This window comes from Macrobrachium rosenbergii, chromosome 21, assembly GCF_040412425.1.
Source record: "Macrobrachium rosenbergii isolate ZJJX-2024 chromosome 21, ASM4041242v1, whole genome shotgun sequence".
In the NCBI taxonomy this organism is placed as follows: domain Eukaryota; kingdom Metazoa; phylum Arthropoda; class Malacostraca; order Decapoda; family Palaemonidae; genus Macrobrachium; species Macrobrachium rosenbergii.
Window position 1 is genome coordinate 22,643,144 of NC_089761.1, and position 22,500 is coordinate 22,665,643.

The following is a 22,500-nucleotide window of genomic DNA, read 5'->3' on the forward strand; positions in this document are numbered from 1 at the left end:
ATCGTGTTAGGTTTATTTCACAATGAGAGAGAGAGAGAGAGAGAGAGAGAGAGAGAGAGAGAGAGCGCATTTCAGCATATACGTATTTCGTGGTATTGTATATACAGTAATATGCGCATTGTATGAGAGAGAGAGAGAGAGAGAATTGTTTTCAGTTATGCTGTACTTGCTATGTATGTTTTTATGAACGAGGGAAAGCGAGAAATTGCACTTCAGCTAATGCATAATGTGTGTGGGTTGCGCGCGCGCATAAGAGTGGATAGAGATTGTATTCAGCACTTTCAGGATGTGTGCCTTTGTATAGGGGACAGAGCCTGAGGTCCAACAGTTGAATAACTCACTTCTAAAAGGATCAAAACAATTTAAATATTCATTCAGAGAACCATTCCGCGCGTTTCAATGTGGAGTGAATAAAAAAATTTAAAAGTCGTAACGCTAGTAGTAGTAGTAGTAGTAGTAGTAGTAGCAGTAATAGTAGTTAGGTGTATTTCGGAATACAATGGTTTTCATTCTTCCACAACTCGTTTACGTACATTTTTCTATTACAAATGCCATTTTTTATTTACTTAACAGGCTATATTCTTTGACCGAAACAATATTTACTCTCTTAACTTAGTTGACGAAGTATGGGGAAAAATTAAATACTGTTTATAACGTATGTTCATACTCTGTAGGCGCGTGTATATGTATGTGTGTATATATATGTATGCATATATATATATATTATATATATATATATATATATATATATATATATATAGAGAGAGAGAGAGAGAGAGAGAGAGGGAAAAAATGTGTAAATCTAAGGTGGCGGTGCAAGCTGATTCTACAGGAATTTTAATAAAATTAGGCTAAGTTTTATGTATAATATTAGTGTGGAATATTATAATTACTCCTGTTTGAATCCTCTGTTTTATCAATAAATATAATAAACGATGCATTTTTCGTGATTTCAATCGTATGTAATTAAAAATAAAGCAAATGTCTTTAAAGAAATTTAGATTGTATTTTTAGCAACGGCAGGTAATCGAACACCCGCATTAGAACTCTGTGTTTATCGTCGCTTAGTGCCGTGCTAATGCACTTACAATAGTTTGGGAACATTATTCGTGTTCAAGTATCAATCCTGCATGATGAATTGGGCACCAGATGGTTGTACGAGCAGCGGTTTTGTTGCCTTGGTTCCACTGTCGAATTTGTCATCGTTACCAGAAAATGATGGCGATCTTGATGTAACGTTTACGGCGTTTGTGTGAATAGCCGTGTTCGATTCCGTTCATTTGGTCGAGACTTTAGTTTCGCGTTGTCATGCCTTTTGATTTTGTTGGTTTATTTAAGACTACAGTTTCAGCTAAGTATGAATAAAATTATTAGGGAGAGTACATGTCAGCGACAATTAAAAATGCATTTCGCAAATGAGGCCTGCATTTGTACGATGCAGTCCGCCCTTCAGCCAAAAACATGAATAAAGTCCTTTCCTTGTAAATATCGAATGAACAGAGCCTATCCTTTATTGATAAAACAATATTGAGTGGGCTCCATTATTCTGAAATATGAATGTTAAGCGCATAAATCATGCATTTATGGTTAATCACAATAACGTTATAATTAATTCACATATTTTTTTTTTGAATGCTTGATTTCGCACAAATCCGGGCAAATACTTGAAACTCATTAATTGTCGGTTATTTATTCGATAACAATTGCGACGCGATTCGCTCGAGTTTCACCAATTACCTAAAATAATGGTCTGATTAGGGTACCATTTTGAGGAATTCGCTGCGGGATTATGGACAACTAAATACTAATAATACAGAATCATTGAACTGGCATTTTGGTTTTAAACTCGACAACGAAGATTTCGGGACAATTATGTTGTTCCAATGACGCTCGCATTCAATTGTCGGGTAATGCCGACGATATCTGTCAAACGATGAGGGTCTTGGCGTCCGCCATTGTCCATTTTTGAGTGGTTTTACAATGGGAGTTTTTTTTTTTTATCTCGTGTTCATTTTGACATGATTTTTTTTTTTTTTTACTCTTGGGTGACAGAACGGGGTTTGTACTTGGTTGAACGTAAAATCATTTGTTCTTCTTTTTATCATCCGACAGCAGTAATGTCAAAAAAGAGAATTTCTTTCAATTCAAGTCTGTTCTGTTAAAGTTAGAAAGATACAAACATACATACATACACACACACACACATATATAATATATATATATATATATATATATATATATATATATATATATATATATATATATATATATATATATATATATATATATATATATATATATTCAAAGTATGCATTAGTAGCAAATTACCTTAATAAATATGTTAAAACCAAATCTGATCGCTAGGTAGAAACATGTTATAATGTGTTTGGACTTACTGTCATGTCTAACATATGCCAATACAATAACTTCTTACAATCGTGCATGTGAATTCATGTAGTAGCTCTTTAGACAATAAAATAAGCTAAAATGCAATTGAAAATACCTACTTTTGTGAAAACTTGTCTCTAATGAGCATCCACTGCTACATGCAGAATGTACGTTCTGATTTGTAATTTACGACATGTTTTCAAGAACTTGCAAATCCTGGTAAATATTCTATTAGAACTCTTCCAATTTATCATTATGTTCCTTATATCTAAGCAACAGTTCAATACATACATACATGTATATATATATATATATATATATATATATATATATATATATATATATATATATATATATATATAACAACTCCTTCAAACCTTTATTATAAATTCTCTCTGACAACTTGCAAATATTTCATAAGTTACTTTCTGCAACAATAATAAACAACTTACGATTCTGCAAAAAAAGAAAAACGCCAACAATTTAATTTTATCTGAAACCATCAAAACAAAATACAATCATAAACCTTCATTAATATACGGAGCTGCGGACTTGGACGAGCTGTAATAGCAAATCGCTCAGTTCTGGAAACGATTTTTTTTTATTTCTTAGCGATCTGGACGCGTCATTGGCAATGTGGAAGACATTTTCCGGAGCGAAAAATGTATGAGAAATCCTAGTAAATCCTTGAATTCGTTGAGCGCTGTTCCTGATTCCATATCCGTTCTTTTCGTCGTTTATATATATATAGTGGTTCTCTGGCGTTTTTCTGCTCGGCTTGGTTTTATGCTCATCGAATTTTCCGTATTATTTCGTCCACTGCAGAGCTGCAAGTACTTCGCCATTCACGAAGTTTATGACACTAGATCACTTCTTATAAGCGGTTATTAATACTTCTTAGTCCTGAATATATTCGTGTTTTATTCTTTTCTAGAGGTGCAGTCATATATCTTTTACTTTGTCATTTTCTACTGGTGTTGCAGTGATTTTTCCATTCAGTTTATGAGACATGAAATGCGTCATTCAGTTATTAAAAATGTTTGAAGCACTCCTTTGGAAAATATTTATTACATACATCAACAGGCTAACGATAAAGAGCAAAAGCTTAAAAAAAAGAAGACACTCTTACCCAGACATCATCATCATCATCATTATTGTCTCTGAGAATCCTTTCGTCCTTACGCCTATTTCTTTCAGACGGCTATAGAGTAGTCAAGCATTCTCCCCTTGTATTTCCCGTCACTGTACCTCCTCGGAGGAGGCAGAATGTCCCGGTCGCACTCCGTTTCACTCACCTCCGGAGGCTCGGGGTTGGGGCCTCTTGGGTTGAGGCACCCGGAGCTCTGGCCTACCACGGGGTACGATGGCGGCGCCGCAGCAGGGATCCCGATCCCCCCTCCCTTCGACGCCGCCGCCGCCGCCGGGGGCACTACAGACCCCTGGACCGCCGCCCCCGCCGCCACCGCTGTTGGCAGGATGGCCTCGCCCTCCGTCATCACACGCGACCTGGGAAGCAGGGAGGGGCGTGAACCTGGGAAGTCCTCACCACCCCAGGAAAGAATCAATACATCAAATCATATGTCATTCAACTTAGACTAATAAAGTTGTACAAGGTCTTCGCCTTCTGATAACAGCAAAAGAGAAAGTGTGAGAGGTTCTTACTTAAGCCTTAACTCCAAAAAGAAAATAAAATCAAATATACTTCTCCTCTGTTATCTTTTTAATTTCTCCCCTTTTCGTTTCTTTTCGGCTGGCAGATCTGTAGGAGGGTAGGGTTTCCTCATCTAGGCCTATGAAGTGCTTTTTCCAAATTATATTACCAAAAACTTCAACACATATCAGAGAGAAACCATAATTTACGTCATTATTTTACACTGCGCTTACTTGCAATGCCAGTTAATGAAAGAACGCACCAATTCAGTTACTCAAATTCTTTAATCTCTGTCTCAGTGTTTCTTATGCTTTTCCAAGCAAGTTATAAAGCGTATCTTAAGTGAGAGAATGACTTCATTCATGAAGCATATTGCGAAATTCTAGCAAACGTCCAAGACAACTGTAAAATACGATCCCGCGCCTAGCTACGAAAGTAAATGATTTAATGCGTAACATATAAGTGAAGAATTTGTTGCAACTGACCTTTCAATTGCCATTTGAATTTGGTGGTACAATGGCGCGGCGAAAGCTGAATGTGGTTTTGACATTTTGCGCAGAATTAACCTTTCAGAACGTCAACAGGGCTTTATTAAACTAATACTCTTTTGGCTTAAAAACTCAACAAAATTTACATGATTCCAACTTTATTATACAATATATATATATATATATATATATATATATATATATATATATATATATATATATATATATATATATATATATATATATATATATATTATATATTATATATTATATATAAATATATATATCTCATTAATTACTTAAGCCAGCTTAGTCTAATTTCTGGTTTATTTACTTTAAGATATTTGATAATTCTCAATCAAATACTTCAACTGAATTTAGCAAATACAACTGTCGAATAACGGATATTTAATGCGGAAACACGTCTCTCCTTTTTCATTAAATCGGCATCACATTTCCTATTTATCCAGCACAATTCTGTACTGACAGGTTAATATAAACCAAACAAACAATCATCAGTTCGTTCTGGAATTAAGGACAGGAAAGAAAAATTATTTTCTCAAATGTTTACTTAAACTTTCGTTAATTACAGTCCGGCTATTGACGAACTTACTAAAATGAAATATCAATAAGGGAACAACATCTGAAGCAACTTGTTATTCTGCTGTGTAGAGATTGCAGCAGGGGAAGTTCAGCAGCGTTGCCTAACTAACACGAACTCTTAAAATCGCAAGTAATTACGAGAAACGATGAACGTCCTCCATTTTCAGATCTCAGCCGAAAACAAAAGAAGGGAGAGAAAGCAAAACAACCAAGCATGCAAGCTGAAGCGAAAAGCACAAGTTTCAACAACATAACAAAAAGCTCTGTACGTCTCTTTATTAGAGCTGAAATTTACAGAAGATTTAAGACCAAAAAAATAAAAGCCTTTTTTTATTTACTCATATTCAGTAACATGATGGAACATACAATCCGTTTATTTTAACCAGCCAAAAGACAAAGCATTACTCTTTCATATTTTATCAGACAACAAAATGAATACCATAGACATACCTATAAAATCTAGAGGAACCCTACGTCTAGGAGGTAAGTTTAAACTTCTAGCCTAATCTCCGATGTTTGACTGATTTAATCATTAGCTTATAATTTAGTTAACATTAAATAATAACATTTAAACAAATTTATATTAGTCTTAAAATTGGTGTGTGTGTGTGTGTGTGCAAGATGCGTGTTTATATGTGTGAGTATAAACACTGATATTTATGTATCAGTATAACTGATATATGTAAGACTGGAGTTACAACATTTAGTGAGTAGCAGATGCAGTGAAAACATGACATAAGAAATACATATGCAGATATTAGAGAAATAACTTAGGGTGAAAATGTATATTATCTAAATTGAACAGGAAAATATTTCCCAAAGGAAAGAAACTAATGCAACATTACTCTGAAGGAACTGATTAAAAAATTATGCCAGTGGATAAACACAGTAACAGCATAAGATTCTTACAAAGAAATGAAACTGTTCTAGGGAAAAGTAACTGAAAAAACTAGCTGTTCTGGATAGAAGAAATTAAGCATCATTAAACATAAAATTCTGTCATCAAGGCAGAGTTACGTTATATTCTTCAGTGAAATAATGCTCTATGATAATAAAAAAAATAGATATTTATTTTTTTTAAGGGAAATAATAATAACTATGACCCATCTTTTATCCGTTCAGTACACAACAAAAATGTTTATGAAAAAAGGCCTTACAAAAATTTGGTAAAAAGCCTCATTTTCTTATAATTAGAGGCATAAAATGCACAATAAAAAGTGTTCTTACGTCACGTGATAAGAGTAATAAAACGAAATGAGCTTTAAAAAAGTCGTTGATTTCCATCCTATCGCAACTCGACAGCGAAGCTGTTATCAAGTTATTAAATAACGATGCTTTTTTTTAATAGCATTTTTCCTGTTTTTATATGATGTACTTCATTTTCGTTTAGCACTTTTCTTTAGCTTCTTAACAAACACGTATTTTATATAGCTAAAAATATGCAAACTGAGTCAGTTCAGCAAATTTTAAGATAATTTGCATTTTTACCAGATATGCAAGCCAAGTGGATACTCTTTCGGCGCAGGCGGAAGCAGCTGACGCTTGGAAACGAGGTTTCAGAATTGGCCGCTCACGCACGCAGTATGACTAGCATCAGTTCCTCTTCGGCAGTACAGCAATTGTTGGGGTGGTAGAAGTGGAATACAACTTACAATACTCGGGTTTGTGTATATGATGGAAAAATGCAAAATATCTTCAAATTTGCCATTTGTTCCCAGGAAGATAAAGAACCTTGCTTTATGTGGAGACTTATTCTTTTGGGGAGGGATTACCTAGAAATCATGGCTGTTGATGTGCAACCCTGAAATATCACCTTCCCAAGTTATGTAGGTGAGCGTGGGAGGTTGCCTCTTATACCCTGTTGTCTGTTCTGACAGGTGAGGGTTGGGAGGGCAGGAAACCACACAAGAGTGTAGCTAGTTTCACTCCAGGGATGATAAACACCATGAGATCCCAGTCATTAAATAACCAAGATAGTATGCTCGCCCCCCTCACCCCTTGTTTAGGAGGAGCTGAGTGAGTTACATCTACTAAACAGGAATAGTAATTCACCTGCATTTGGCCCGGCCAGCTTGAATACAGTGTGTTGTATGAAGGTCGTAGTTAAATAGAAGGAAAGTAATCAATTAGGCTACTTATTATACATCCAACCATTTCCCTGTGAACCTTAAGGGAGATGCTATTCTGTCCAAGTGGAGCTTGGTAACAACATAAGTTGAGCGCTTACAACAGGTGGGTGACCTCCAGCAAATAGAACGATGGGGCCATTCTCCCCACTTTGTCCTCTCTCTCCTTTGGTACACCATCTACATCCATTCTTCATGACCCATACAACTGCCTGGGAGGTAGAACTTCCTCTGCCAAGTGGGTGGAGGAGGCAGCAACTTGGCAGACCTGCATGAGGCCAACGAGTTCTCTGGTCCACAGGTTAGGCATCTTCTTTGCCACTGAGCAAAACCTGGGGGTAATGTCACACAAAGCAAGCGGCTGTCCAGAGTTATCTTTGTGAACAATATTTGTGTTTCAAGGTAATTTAGAGGTTGCTTCTTGTCATGCACATCCATAAAATGCTAGTGGATGGTTCCACCATTGTGATGGCTTAAGGTTGTCATCGCAAGCCTACCATAACTTATGTTTGGAGGCTTGCACTCCTTTCTGAACATTTAAATTGTAAACCACATTGGCCCTCAGTTTTTTGGATCATCTGGGACCAGTGCGTTTCCTCATTGCATAGTTGGTTACCAGGTTCGGGTGATACTCCCTCCACTGCAGGATGTCAAGTTCTCTAAGGTGGTAGGCAACTACATACCTGGATACTGCTCTGGAACTGTCAAAATCCATAAACTTGGTAACCCACTTAAACCCTTTACGTCCCAGCTGACATCCCCGACAAGATAGCAAAGGTCTTAACATAAACCCCCTACACAACTGCAGGTTGTTCTTCACAGGCCTCCATTGAATTCAGACATCATTTAAAGCACCAAAGAAAGCCTTGTAACCAATGCTCCATTTCAGGAGACGATTCCAATCACCTTAAATTGTGTATGCAGATCCGGCACTGATCCCCTCACAATCCATGAACAAATGTTGGAGATACTAATGGCATAGTTAATGGGGACCCCTTTCCTCTCACACAGAGGAGAACTTTTCCAAAAGGTGAATGGTGTGGCAGAGGGATTACCCCTTGAAGTTCTCTTTGCCAACTTGTGTATGGCTGCTGTAGTAGACAGGGCATTCAGCTGTCACCAGACCAAGAATCTATGTCAGAAATGTTTATATCTTCATTGCCACCGAATAAGCAGGCAATGCAGAAAAACTAGCACCAGCCCTGAAAACCAACTGAAGCCAGCAAAGATAAGACCCTTCTTTTCATTGGCGTTCATGACAAAAGTACAGTATGTTACATTTTCCTGTACAAAAGCAACAAATGTAAGATGCTGCCTTTAAGCAAGGGGAGTGCACTCAGATTCCCCTAGTTCCTAGAAGGTATGTCAGTAAGAATGTGTGAGGCAGAAGTTGACAAACAACATACGCCCTACAAAATTCATAAAGGACAAGATAAGAAAGAAAATGATTGAGTTCATAACACAAGACCAGAACACTGAATAAAGCAAAAGAAAAACTTTAACTAACAATTTATCACAAAAGAGACTATGGGACAGCGCACAAAAATGCAGCAGTACCCACCAGAGCTGGGGAGCCTGGTTTATGAAGCTTCATGAAGAATAATCCTGATCTATAAAGTTTCTTTCCTTGTTGATGTTACCTTGTATTTAGCTTTCGCTTTTATACTTTGATTTTTGACTGCGTTTAATTATATATTCTGTATCTACTGTTGCCCTGATGTTGTTCATGAGTGAATAGCTAAAACTGATGTTGATAGAACAGAACTGAATGGAACACAGCAACAATTTTTGCCTTTTCTCTCAAAATTTTAGAACTGAGTATAAGAAGAGACTCAAAAGATTAGAGAACTACTGTCTTGAAATAGCAGATGCAAAGTGTGCATCACTAGTCAATTAGAATATATATATATATATATATATATATATATATATATATATATATATATATATATATATATATATATATATATCATACACATATATACTAAAGTAGAGAAAATGCTTTTATGCATCAGGTCATCTGATTAAAATAGTTTGTGATTATTCTTCTTCTTCCCAGAATCCAGTATCGCCTTTCCACGTGGAGATAGTTACCAAGAAGTCAGAGTTGATGGAAAAATGAACATAGTTTTAATGATAGTATTTACACCTCAGGCAAAGTTTAAATTCAGTTCGGCAAATTCTTAGCTTTAAAAGTTTCTACTCTTCGGCATTTTTTACTTTTTGTAAAAAAAAAACCCTCTCTCTCTCTCTCTCATACCTTCCCAGCCATTCTTTCCCATCTGGATCAACTTCAACCCAGGACACAATACCAGCGCCGTCCTATTATCTTCTCCAATTTCAGCGAAGCCACTTTCTAAAACATATTTCCACCGCTGTTCACAATTTCTATTCAAATGGCATGAAGTTACTTCCCACCCCGTTCTATTCTTGTATCATTCATACTCGGCTGGTATAATGATGGTCTCTTCGGCAGGCTTTTGATGGCGTTCGTTTGAATAAAATGAAGAATACCAGAGAGAGAGAGAGAGAGAGAGAGAGAGAAAGTGTACATGGCTTCGACCTGTACATGGCTTCGACCGCAATTGAAGCGACCGTGTTTGTGGCGAGTATTCTCATGAAAAGATGGTGTTTACTCTTATTACACTGCGCAAGGATCAGATATTTTGCAGCAGGCATCGAAAAAAAGGAAGCAAAAATAAAGTGAAGGCTTACAAAAGGGATCAAATATTGCAGAAGACATGTGTAACAATAAAAGTCAGAGGTGCTGTGAAAACATGATGATGACCTTTGTACTGACGCCGTTGTAAATTATATCTTGAAACTATGACAGACTCATGTACTCATCCATATTTTCAATAAGCATTACTTTATGTACAGTACAAAAAAGAACAGATTTCGGAGAGAGAGAGAGAGAGAGAGAGAGAGAGAGAAGAATAAATCATGAAATCTAGGCTATAACCAAGCAGTGGGAAACTTTCAACTATTCAGCGTTTGATGCAGATGCTGAAAAAGTTGGACCGTTAGATAAAGAGATCGAGAAAATAGATGTGATGAAGTACAGCAGCCAAAGGTGAAACTGCTAGAAAATCCCACGACTGCACAAACGAACACTAGTTAGAGACTGGAAAATAAGAAAGAAGAAAGGGAGTCCTTTAGTAATGCCTACTGTGCACTACATGAGGTGCCCTGACGACACTACCCGCGTACGGGGTTCGAGAATGAGAGAGAGAGAGAGAGAGAGAGAGAGAGCGAAGGCTATTCCTTTTACTCCTATCTGAATACTAATACAGTGTGTGCGTAAAAACATGTACAAGATTTAATATTATATATATATGTATATACTGTATATATATATATATATATATATATATATATATATTTTATAAATATATATATTATATAAATATATACTGTATGTATATACATACATATTAGTACAAATAGTACTAATAGGAGGACGAAAAGGAATTGATGCAAGTTTCTAATTACTTGCAGCCGACGCTCCGAAGCATCCCTTCGTCATCAGAGCTAAACTGCAGAAATTATAGCAATTAAAATCAAAATAAATGAATCAGCTAAAAAGAGCAGAAGTAAATCTAAAAATAGAAATAAAAAATTAGAACCATCCTAACGCCTCAAAATATGGAAACTGAGTGACCAATAAAAGCACTCGGAGAACGAAGGAACATCTTCAGCTATTAACAGAGGAGCAGAAGAAGACTAAACTGTTCAGTGATGAAACCAGCTGTTTGATGGTTAAGAACCCAAAAACATGAAAAGGGGTTTCGTCAGCAGGTTGCTTTATGATTTCAAATCATAGGTTAATGTCACTATCACGTTCATACTTCAACTGCTGAATCAAGAATGAACTCCCTACGGCTGCCCTAGGAAGTGCCAATGTTTTGAGATGTTAATACAGTGTATCCCAAGGCAAAAGACGTCTTAGTAAAGGATTGTGAACCTGATAACCGGAAGAAATGCCTACTAAATAGCAGATGGATCTCTTTCGCTACACCAAAGGTGATCACATATTTAAGGTCACTCATCACGTACTGGTATTGTGGTAGTTGCCAGTGAGTACAACCCAGCAAACGTTACCAAGGAAGTGCGATACAATGTACTGTGTCGCAAGGCGGACGGCCGCTTAATGAAGGTCTATAGATTCCACGACTGAAGAAAATCCTCCTAATTGGCGGATGAGCCTTTGCTTCTGGCGTCAAAGACAACCGCCAATTCTCGCTCCTGCTGGATGGCTAAAACTCAAAATATAGCTGTCATGCTGTACTACATGAGATTTACAGCCTCTTACTACAAATGAAAATATCCAAGAGCTGTAGCTTGATGCAATACAAATTAGCAAAGAGCTAAGGTTGAATGTAACGCTAAATGTTGGCAGAGACTGGTGAATTCAAGTCTCTGCACTTACACACACACACACACACACACACACTATATATATATATATATATATATATATATATATATATATATATATATATATATATATATATATATATATATATATATATATAAAACAACCTATAACAGTTATTTCGGACTCATCTTTTATGTGCTAATCATTCTCCTTTCGGTTATACAAACTTCTCGGAGTAGTGGTTCCCACGTGTTCCAATAAACGCAGACTAATTAATGCAACACATCACTCGTTGTACAAACGTTCAGAAAAGGTCCATGAAATTAAATATCTACTCAAGATTCTTATCTTCGAAAGTGCGAAGTCAGAGGGCGTAATCTTTCCTAGAGGGAACGACAAAGAACAAAAAGAATGTCAGTGTCAGCGTTACCGTGAAAGATAAAATAGCATTTGCGTCAACGACTGCCGAAACTTTCAGTGGAGGATTTTTGAAAACCCGCAAAACTCAGATACACAAATAATAACGCGTTATGACGAAGGCTCAAGTTTCTAGAGCAAAGTTGCAATGGGAACGAGCCAGGGACACGCGAGGAGGACTTTGGACGCCAGGAAAAATATAATAAGAGAAAAATAAATTCTGCATTTGGTACAAATGAAAAGTTACAGATTCTATGTGAATCGTTCCCAGGCACGCTTGACTGTACCGGAAACGAGTAAATTCATTCTCTCTCTCTCTCTCTCTCTGAAGACACAAACGCACTGGCGCAGACACTCCTGCATATGTATAGATCGTCCATCTCCCCCAATGTGAAGAGGGTGATGTGTTGCGGCGCCCTTGGGTGAAATCTCGTCGTGATAAGGCACGTTCTGTCGCCTGGCTGGGGCGGTTCAGGTAGACTTTTCCGTCTTGTCTGAAGTGATCAATAGTTTAGTTTATTTTACAAATATATATATATATATATATATATATATATATATATACATATATATATATATATATATATATAATATATTATATATATATATATATATATATATATATATATAAATACATATATATATATATATATATATATATATAATAATATATTATATATATATATATATATATATATATATATATATATATATATATATATATATATATATATAAATACATATATACATACATACATATATATATAAATATATATATATATATATATTATATATATATATATATATATAATATATATATATATATATATATATATCACAGTATATATTGCCCACAAGCATAGTATGCAAAAAACGCGAGTACATTAACAAAAGGAACCTACATTATGAGTCTTGAAAGTCTTGAGAGCGTAGTATTAATGAATTTACCTCTACGAGTACATGATGGTAGACTTTCAGCTTTAACAATGGAAACATTAAACAAATCTAACATTACATATAACCGAAGGAAAAGAATGGAAAGGAAATACTTGAGTCTAGAGTTCCCATCATATCTTAAAGTATCGACAAAACCTAAGCTATCCGATGCACCGTATAGTAATTATCGAGAATATTAACAGCAGTGATTTAATTACGCATGTAGCTAAGTAACCAAGTTGGCTTTTAAGTAGAGTCCTGATTACGATTACGAAAGACTCCTGTTTTGTGAGACGTAAATCACATTGGTAATCTGATTACAAATATAAATGGTGGCATATATACTTCACCACTAATTTAACTACATTTCATCCATGCGTGTAATATGATCTTCGCAATACCCCTTCCTAAGTATCTCCTAACCTGATATAATGACAAAAGCCGAGGACTGAGTTTCATTATTCCCCACTGACAGGAAATGTCAGAAAAGCCTACAGCGAAAATATGATTTTCTTAAACATCTGTACTAGTGCTTTCCGATCCACCCTAATTATTTCTGGTAATAACATTAGAGATTGGAACGAATTTCAACAGCTTTACACACACACACACACACACAGAGAGAGAGAGAGAGAGAGAGAGAGAGAGAGGGAAACCTATGTAGCAAACTTGTCATCAACGCAAGTTCAGTGAAAAGTTGCTATGACACTAAGTAGTGTCACCAACAGCAGCAAATTCATAGATAGAAAAGAAGAAATGTAAGTAGAACAAAACTGCAATTATAAACTTAAAAAGGGAACGAATTAGATGAGGTACCACTGACTAAAACAAAAATAAAAGTGTCGGAAAGTAAACCTAAGAGTGAAGAGGTTACTTTGGAGACAGAAATCCGTAGTCGGTAAGGTTTACGGTTAGATACATCCGAAAGCTGTTTACTTTATTATAAATTTAGGCACACCACATGTACATGAATATCATTTACCAAACGTATGTAAACCTAAAATTCATGTGGAGTCAGGTTCAAAAAGTTGAAACTTTGCTATTCCCTAACGAAAAGTGCGTACCATAGCTTCTGTGAAAAAATAAATCAATAAATAAATATATAAACAAATTTATATATATATACATACACACATATGTGTATATACATATACATTCATACATACAATTATATATATATATATATATATATATATATATATATATATATATATATATATATATATATATATATATATATATATATATATATATATATATATATATAGTTGCTAGAATTGATCCTCAGTGTGACCTTTCTTTGATTTTTTGTATTTTACTAGTATAAAATTCTGTGTTTTAGTGTTGCCTCTATTTTTAGGTCGAAAATGGCTTAGTGTGTTAAAGCCAAAACGTCCCAGTGGAATAAAAATGTTGACTATATATATATATATATATATATATATATATATATATATATATATATATATATATATATATATATATATATATATATATATATGCATAAACGTGTGTGTAGGAGAGAGAGAGAGAGAGAGAGAGAGGAGAGAGAGAGAGAGAGAGAGAGAGAGAGAGAGAGAGAGAGAGAGAGAGAGAGAGAGATCTGCCTCTCCCCTTCCCATCCGTCAGCGGATGAGTGAGCAGTGAGTGGGTCCAACATATCCGATGTGAAGTGACTCTCGAGATGGGTCTTTGAGGGGTATCACCTCCCTCAAGGAGGCTGGATACTAGATGATACTTGGGATTTGGGGTTCCATATTAAAAACTTGATATTTTCTGAGTTGCCCAATCAAAAAAATATTTACGAGTTCACTTTTCTCAGAACGATATGTATGGTGTACTCCACTTTATCTAACACTCAAATGATGATTTAATGCATTTTCTATATACAGTATATGTATATATGTGCACACATATATATATGTATATTATATATGTATATATATATTATATATATATATATATATATATATATATATATATATATAAATATATACTGTATATATATATTAAATATAAATATATACTATATGTACATATACATTATATATATATATATATATATATATATATATATATATATATATATATATATATATATATATATATAATATATATAATATATATAATTATATACACACACACACTAAATACATACGAGTAAGTTTTTCTGTCTTTATACGCCTTAGTAAATAAAAAAGCAAATAGCATTCTTTCACAATCTTACGAATTTATTTTTTTTACTAACATGTAGAACATAATAAAAATTTCAATATGTATTTGAAAACTCTTCAAGTAAAAGGGTTAAAATAAAATGTAAGTCAATAAAACAGGTCAAACTGCAATCTCAAAATGAAAATTCACGAGACAAGAAGCCGTTTCATTTCACCTATTTATGAAATCTTTTCATACCAGGATACCAGTAACTTCCCGAGAGTTTTGGGTCTCAAAGACTGGAAAGAGAGAGAGAGAGAGAGAATTTACTTTAAGTATCTCCAAGCGTTCGCTCCTCGAGATCCATACTGCATCGTGGTCCAGGCAGACTGCAGAAGCGCATTATTTCTCACAAGACCTCTTTCTTGCGACTTTCGGTCCAATTAGCATCCGGCGAATGGCACGATAACTTCACTCGGCGAATTTAGCATTGCACAAACAGCGCGACGAAGAGCATTGCACGAAGGCGCTCGGACGAATTAGTGTCCACTGAACATCACGATAAAGAAACCAAAAACAACAGCAGCAACGTGATTTTACTTTTCAACTTCAGTTGGCGTTATTTTGGAATAAAATGCGACCGATGTTCTTTTGTTCGTCCTTCGTCTGATACCTTTGAGCAACATCACAACAATCCTCGCAAATTCCTTGCTAACTAGCGAACCGCGTTCTCGCAACGTTTTCTTAAAATAGCTCTCTCTTTTCATAACGTTTTTACTAGTCGATATTGCCAATTATTATCTGTTCAAATTCGCTAGTTCTTGTTTTGGGATGTATGGAAACCCAAAGTATATTGCACAAATGTTCTTTCATTCCACGTCAAAATTTCCAAATTCCCATTAAGCACAGGCAAGTAACAGATGATTTCACGCTAAAACATGCATTAAAATTTAAAGTCAGTTATCCTTTTACTAATTTAACAGAAGTTCAGAACAACTAGATTTCAAGTCAGTTATACTTATACTAACACAACAGAATTTCACAGTATATTGATTACAAGAGCGTGCTTACTAATGTTTACATCGCCCAGCCCGCAGAAAAACCATGGTTGGGAAAATGTTGCTTGTTAATTTCAGATTCAGTGTGTTTTTCTTATTTATGAGTAGTAAGGTTATCCGTGGAATATGAATTTGAGTACAACGGTTCACTTGTCAGTACAAGTAACTGAAGGCACAAAAAATCCTATATAAAGCATTATTCACAGCCTAGCAGTAAAATTTCACTACAAAATTTAAGATTTCTGTTCACACCAATACCAAAGTTGTCACAATAAATGAGTTCAACCAGTCAAAATGCCTTGGGTACCTGGGCCAGTTTTTGAGCGAAATACCTATTGTTTCTCCACATAAAGACAGATAAATGCTCCTAGGTGAACTTACATAAAGACAGACAGGCATGTTTTTCTTGTGTAACAGCTCTAAACTGAAAGAGGAAATGAAAGTATGCCCATAAATCATGGTGTCCCTGAAAGACAGTTCTTGAAAAAAAAAATAATAAAATGAATAACTGATGCTGCGTGAAAATGATGCAACAGCTAGTTTATGGCAAAACCCCTAAAAGTTTCAAGTGCCTGAAATAATCATGTTTCAAGCTGAAATGGCAGTTTTTCCGGAATTGTTGAACTGACAATGCGGGATGTCAAGAATCAGCGAGGTGTGGGGGGACTGCTATTCCCCAATATGTCAAGATCAAATATTTCTTTCAGAAGTCATTTTGCGAAAATGAATGACTTACAACTATGCTGACGATACCGAAACCGAAAACATTGAATGTTTCAGCGAGGATTCAGGAAGAAAAAAATTACAGAAAAGAATACTTTAGCAGTCCCCAAACTATAAATCCGACTTACTTATTTCCAAGTTATAGCTGCATATTTCTGCCAACAATATAGTAAAATTTTAAAAGTTATCCTGACCATTATCTAAAGATTTTTTATGCCCCTAAATCCTTTCCTAGAACGCATTCATATGCAAAGAAATCCTCCGAATGTCGAAAACGTTTTTCTCAGATTCTTTGTCTGAGCTCTACCAGAGAAGGACAGCCTGACAAATAGGCAGAGAGTATGCCTTCAATCATCCTTAGGGGAACCCGTATCCCGACCACCCGGGTCCCTTCCGTCCATCAGACGGGGGGAAAAAATATAAAGGACAGATTTATATACAACCCGCAGAAACCTCGGAAACCAAGTCTATTAAAAAAAAAATCGCGAGTTCTCGGAATATTGAATTTTGGAAGGAGGGGGAAATTCGAGTGTCTTCGGTGGACGATATAATAAGATGCCGTTGCACGCCTGTAGCTCTTCAGGGATACTCTTAAGACGTTCCTAAGGACCACTCCAAGAGGCCCCAGCCGTCGTATATATTGTGGATGTGTGAGAGCAGGGACGGAGGATGGAAGTAAAACGGTCTGGTCGTGTGGTTACATGCTTCTGCTCGGTTGATTCTTTATGTTTGTCCGTCTGCCTTCTTTTTAGTTTTCTGTAAAAAAAAAAAAAAAAAAAAAAAAGCAAGCTACTATCGTGCCGGCTTTGTCTGTCCGTCCGCACTTTTTCTTTCCGCCCTCAGATCTTAAAAACTGCTGTCGCTAGAGGACTGTAAATTGGTATGTTGATCATCCACCCTCCAATCATCAAACATACCTAATTACAGCCCTCTAACCTCAGTAGTTTTTATTTTATTTAAGGTGAAAGTTAGCCATAATCGTGAGTCTGGCAACGATATAGGACATGCCACCACCGGGCCGTGGTTAAAGTTTCATGGGCCGCGGCTCATACAGCATTATACCGAGACCACCGAAAGATAGATCTGTTTTCGGTGGTCTTGATTATACGCTGTACAGAAAACTCGATTGCGCCCAAGTTATTTCGGCGAATTTTTTTTTTCTTCGTCTTCCTATTGTCAGGATGTCACCTCTTTTGTTGTCCTTTTCTATTGCAAACGTTCAATAAAACATTCGTACACCATACACTCGCTCACTGAGATCCAAATTTTGAGAAGCAGAAGAGGCGTGTGTTTTATGAAACGTTTAAAAACAAATGCTTAACTTGGAAGGAAAGGAATATCTCTGATAAATAAATAAGAAAATAATCAATCTGAAAGTGAGGTTGACATTACTTGATCTCACATAAAGTAAGATGAAATGCGTCTCATTTTGTCATTAATCTAATATTTTTTAAAGGCTAATAAAAGAAAAACAAAATGTCCTCTCGTACTACCATGTCCACCAGGAAAAAGACATTATACCACAAGTCGTATGTACATTAAGCAATTATACTTGATGAATACACATACGTCTGTAACATTTAATGCGTGAATATATTAAATATTCAGAACATTCTTATCGCACTTAAGCATTATCTTTCTCCAAACATCTATATGTAAAGTGGCCCTTTAAGAAGACGCAGACTAAATTGAAAAATGTTACCAACACTTTCATTGTTTCAAAATTCATCATATAATGAATACCTTTCAAAATAATTAGGTCCACAAATAAAAAGGATAAAAACTACAAAAATTTCGAACGCCTGCCTCATTCTCCCCTAACTTCGAAGTTGCCGAAAATGTTTAAAACTGGGTAACGTAACTAAGACTCTCATCGCTTCACGTGAAAGGGGTGTCAAATTTTCATCGGAAATAATAATGTATATAACCTATTAATTCGAGTAAATATAAGTATTATCAATTAAAATAACAAGAGCACTTGAATAACTTTAATAACTATCAACTTGTTTGATGTTTATTATAGAACACAATCATTCTCGTCTTGATGTCTAATACAAAATTCATAGCTTCAGATTTTAACTAAAACAGACAGGCTTAATATAGGACAGCTATCCACAGATAAATATGTGAGAGGAAAATTTTCTAGCTTGTGCTTACAGTTCTACCCTGGAGGTGTTTATATACATACATACATACATGTATGTGTATATATATATATATATATTATATATATATATATATATATATATATATATATATATATATATATATATATATATATATCACTGCATTGAAAGTGAAGGAGGTTACAATACTCTGGCAAAACTGAAACTGTTATCAGTAATCCCATAGTCTTAAACAGCAAGAATGACGATTGTCACTGAAACAAGCAAAAGCATTGCTGACCTCCACAAAATCAATATGGGAAGTGGTGGCCTGGCATGCCTTCTAAAATCACTGGTCAGAGGAGCACTGACAGAAAAAATACCTATATTTAACAAAGAAAGAAAAGCCTTGCAGCGAAGATGATGGTTTGAAGAGATAAAAAAATAGCCTTACTCAAAATTGCAACTGGTTAAACGACACTAGCCATCAGCAACCACGAACGTCACCACAATGCGGCTCTAAAAAGTGCCACAGCTTCGGACCAAATAGATTAACGTAGAATTTAACACTAACGTCATTGAAGAAACGTAAACAAAATTAACCTAAGCAGCATCTTGCTGGAAGTCTACTCAAATGCCACCGCCAACAATCAAATTTGCATAATGCATATCCTACATATTATGCCAATAATATATTTGCTTACCTTCTTCAGCCTTACAAAATAGGGATCGAAATGCAACTAGAAAACTACGTTGAAAAGTTATCATTACTTATTTTGTTTCCAAATAAGTCCATAGTGAACTACAGCCGTATTCATAATCCACTTATACGTCAGTATTCTCTTTTGACAAAAAATTTAGCAGCATTCCTGGCACTGTCCAGGCTGGAAAAAATCGCTTAATGAAGGTATACTCAGCTTAATAATACGTACACTATTGGATTCCTACAGAAAATGTATCTTTCATTTCAGAGATGAGATACTTTTCCACTTTTTGGCAGTCCTGTGTCTGATGCCGTCAGCTACAGAAATGCGCCCAATGTGAATATATATCTAATTCATACTTATTAAATATGAACCCGGGAGTGAGTGAAAGAAAAAACAATTTCTACTGATTTTGACATCTGAGTGTATCATTTAATTCTAGTGATCTATTAAAATAATTTATAAACTGTGCGGAAACCGATAATTCCTGCGGCTTGACTCCCATTGCAAAGGCCTAATCACCGCAACATTGTTGGAGGTCGTCTCTAAAATAAAGAAGAAAAACTCAGTATCCCATTTCAAAAAATGGTTTCGAAAGTTGCACGAGATAGAAAAATAGAACATATGCAAATTCTAGGTGTAGAAGCCTATTTTTATGCAAACTTATGAAGTTCCAGTCACTGACATCTCGATTACACGGATTCACAGCTCAGAATTGGAAAATCGTTAAAGTTTGAAATGGATAGCAAGCTGTAATATATAGCACCAAAATTCTTCTTGAAAAGTTGCATGTGAGTAACAACTTACAACTCACTGTGTGCAGCCGTTTGGGAAAAAATGGACACAAACACATACAAACTTTCTCAAGTATACGATTCTTTTCTCTTTACAGGATAAATAATTTCGTTCCATTATGTGAAAAGCTTTTATTCCTTTATCCACACACAATAAAATGAAATTCAACATCATCCCTCACAACAATTTTAACATCAACAGACATAACTGGTGCGAAGGCCTATAACTGACCAATTAGTAAAACTCAACACCACCAGAGTAACTATCAACACCGTCACAAAACAAGTGTTCATAATCAGCATATCAGCATCGATAGCAGCAAACCCCAAATGTTATCGTCATGGTCAACTGGCAGCCAGGTTTTCATCAAATGCTAAATTAATCCTTTCTGTAATACAAACACGTCATGTCTGAAGATATTTCATGGACGAACAATGTATTTTTTCTGGTTAACGCGGAGAAAGAGATTCAATTAATTTTTCATGACCTATAATGTGGACAATATTCATCTATTTCTTCATTCAATTGTATATATATATATATATATAGATATATATATATATATATATATATATATATATATATATATATATATATATATATTATAAAATATAATATCAAAGGAACAACGAAGCTGTGGAACCTAAAAATTCCGCCGGCGAAATACAGCTTGACTTCAAAGCCGCAGAATATAAAGCAATACGTTCAGCAACGTCTGTCAAAGTTGGCGAGGCGGAAAACCACAATTTGAGAATTGGGAATAAAACCTGAATAGCGTAAACGGAGAGCATTCGGAATGATAATAAGATTATTATCAATAATTCATTTATCTTAGTGATAATTTAATTTAATGTACATAGTTTTTCGTTTTTATTATTTACTAGCGTCATAGTCTTCTGATATTTTACGCCGTCCTGCTCTTTAATGAAGTAAAATTTAGATTTTACTGAACACTAATGACGTTATAATTATAGCATAGGCATACTTAAGGCAAACGTTATCGGGTGTATTTTCGTATCCCGTATAAAGCCTTCAGCAACCTTGAACTTCCGCCTTCAAAATCATATAAAATATTGTCATTATAATGTGCTCTAACGCCTGATAAATGGTAGCGGCTTATTAGCTTTTTAGAGAGGTCACCATAATCAGAGGCAATTGAAAGAGGTGGTTTCGTAATCACTTAATCGTCCAACGCTGAACAGAAGAAGGGGTGATATACAAGCGTTTAAGAGGGTTCTTCAACGATTGCTCCATCGTGGATATCCAGTAATAACCTCGGTATTTTTCAGGGTAAATAGTTCTAAATTAATGCCTGATATCGCTCTATAATTAGCAACTACTGACCTTAATTGATGGCTAAATGGTTCAAGTACAGGTTTATTGCGAAGACAGCACAATTTTTTAGTCAACTTGTGTTATACCAAATGCTGCTATTCTCAAGTCTAAATACGGTATTACTTTTCTTCCGCTTTCGCTATAAAGGATTTAAAACAGATCATGACGACAAGACTGATGTTGACATATAATCGGTCAAAATACGTCACCTGGCTTCATCTTATACAGATTAACTAAGCATGCGACAAGATACATCATTTCTAAGAGAAAAGTTACACCAAGGAATTGTAATACGTCTTCATCAGTCACGCCTTCCTGACGACGGTCTTCTGGGGGAGAGGGACGAAGAAACATGAGGAAAAGAAAAATGGTTTCTCAGAGTTAGTGAATTCGTGCTCGCATAACGAGATTGTACCCTCTCTTCTCCTCGCAGTGCGACCGTGGAGATATAACGAGACAGATTTTGAGTGAAACAGTTCCAGCTCTCTTGCAAGTGTCATTGAAGAGTTGTAAGTGACGAAAGATGGTGAAATTTAGGCAAAACTTTCCGAACCTCTTATCTTTTGTTGAAGTTTACGAAAATTTCCATCGACCGTTATGCGCTCGGGCCGCAAAGACAGGAACGAAAACCACCAGCAA

At 35.4% G+C, this 22,500-nt stretch overlaps 1 protein-coding gene across 9 annotated transcripts in view; it reads right to left on the reverse strand.

The window, feature by feature from the left end:
- Positions 1 to 2,757: 2,757 nt before the first annotated feature.
- Positions 2,758 to 22,500, reverse strand: part of LOC136849810 (cell adhesion molecule Dscam2-like) — a 427,710-nt gene continuing 407,967 nt past the window's right edge. For 5 of the 9 annotated variants that reach the window (XM_067123246.1, XM_067123245.1, XM_067123244.1 and 2 more), the window contains exon 33: positions 3,439 to 3,894. In XM_067123246.1, coding sequence (XP_066979347.1) covers positions 3,582 to 3,894 — 313 coding nt within the window. In that variant the 3' untranslated portion in view covers positions 3,439 to 3,581. Of the gene's footprint in view, positions 3,930 to 22,500 lie in introns of all 9 variants that reach the window. The other 4 variants (XM_067123251.1, XM_067123249.1, XM_067123248.1 and 1 more) reach the window with 4 other exon arrangements.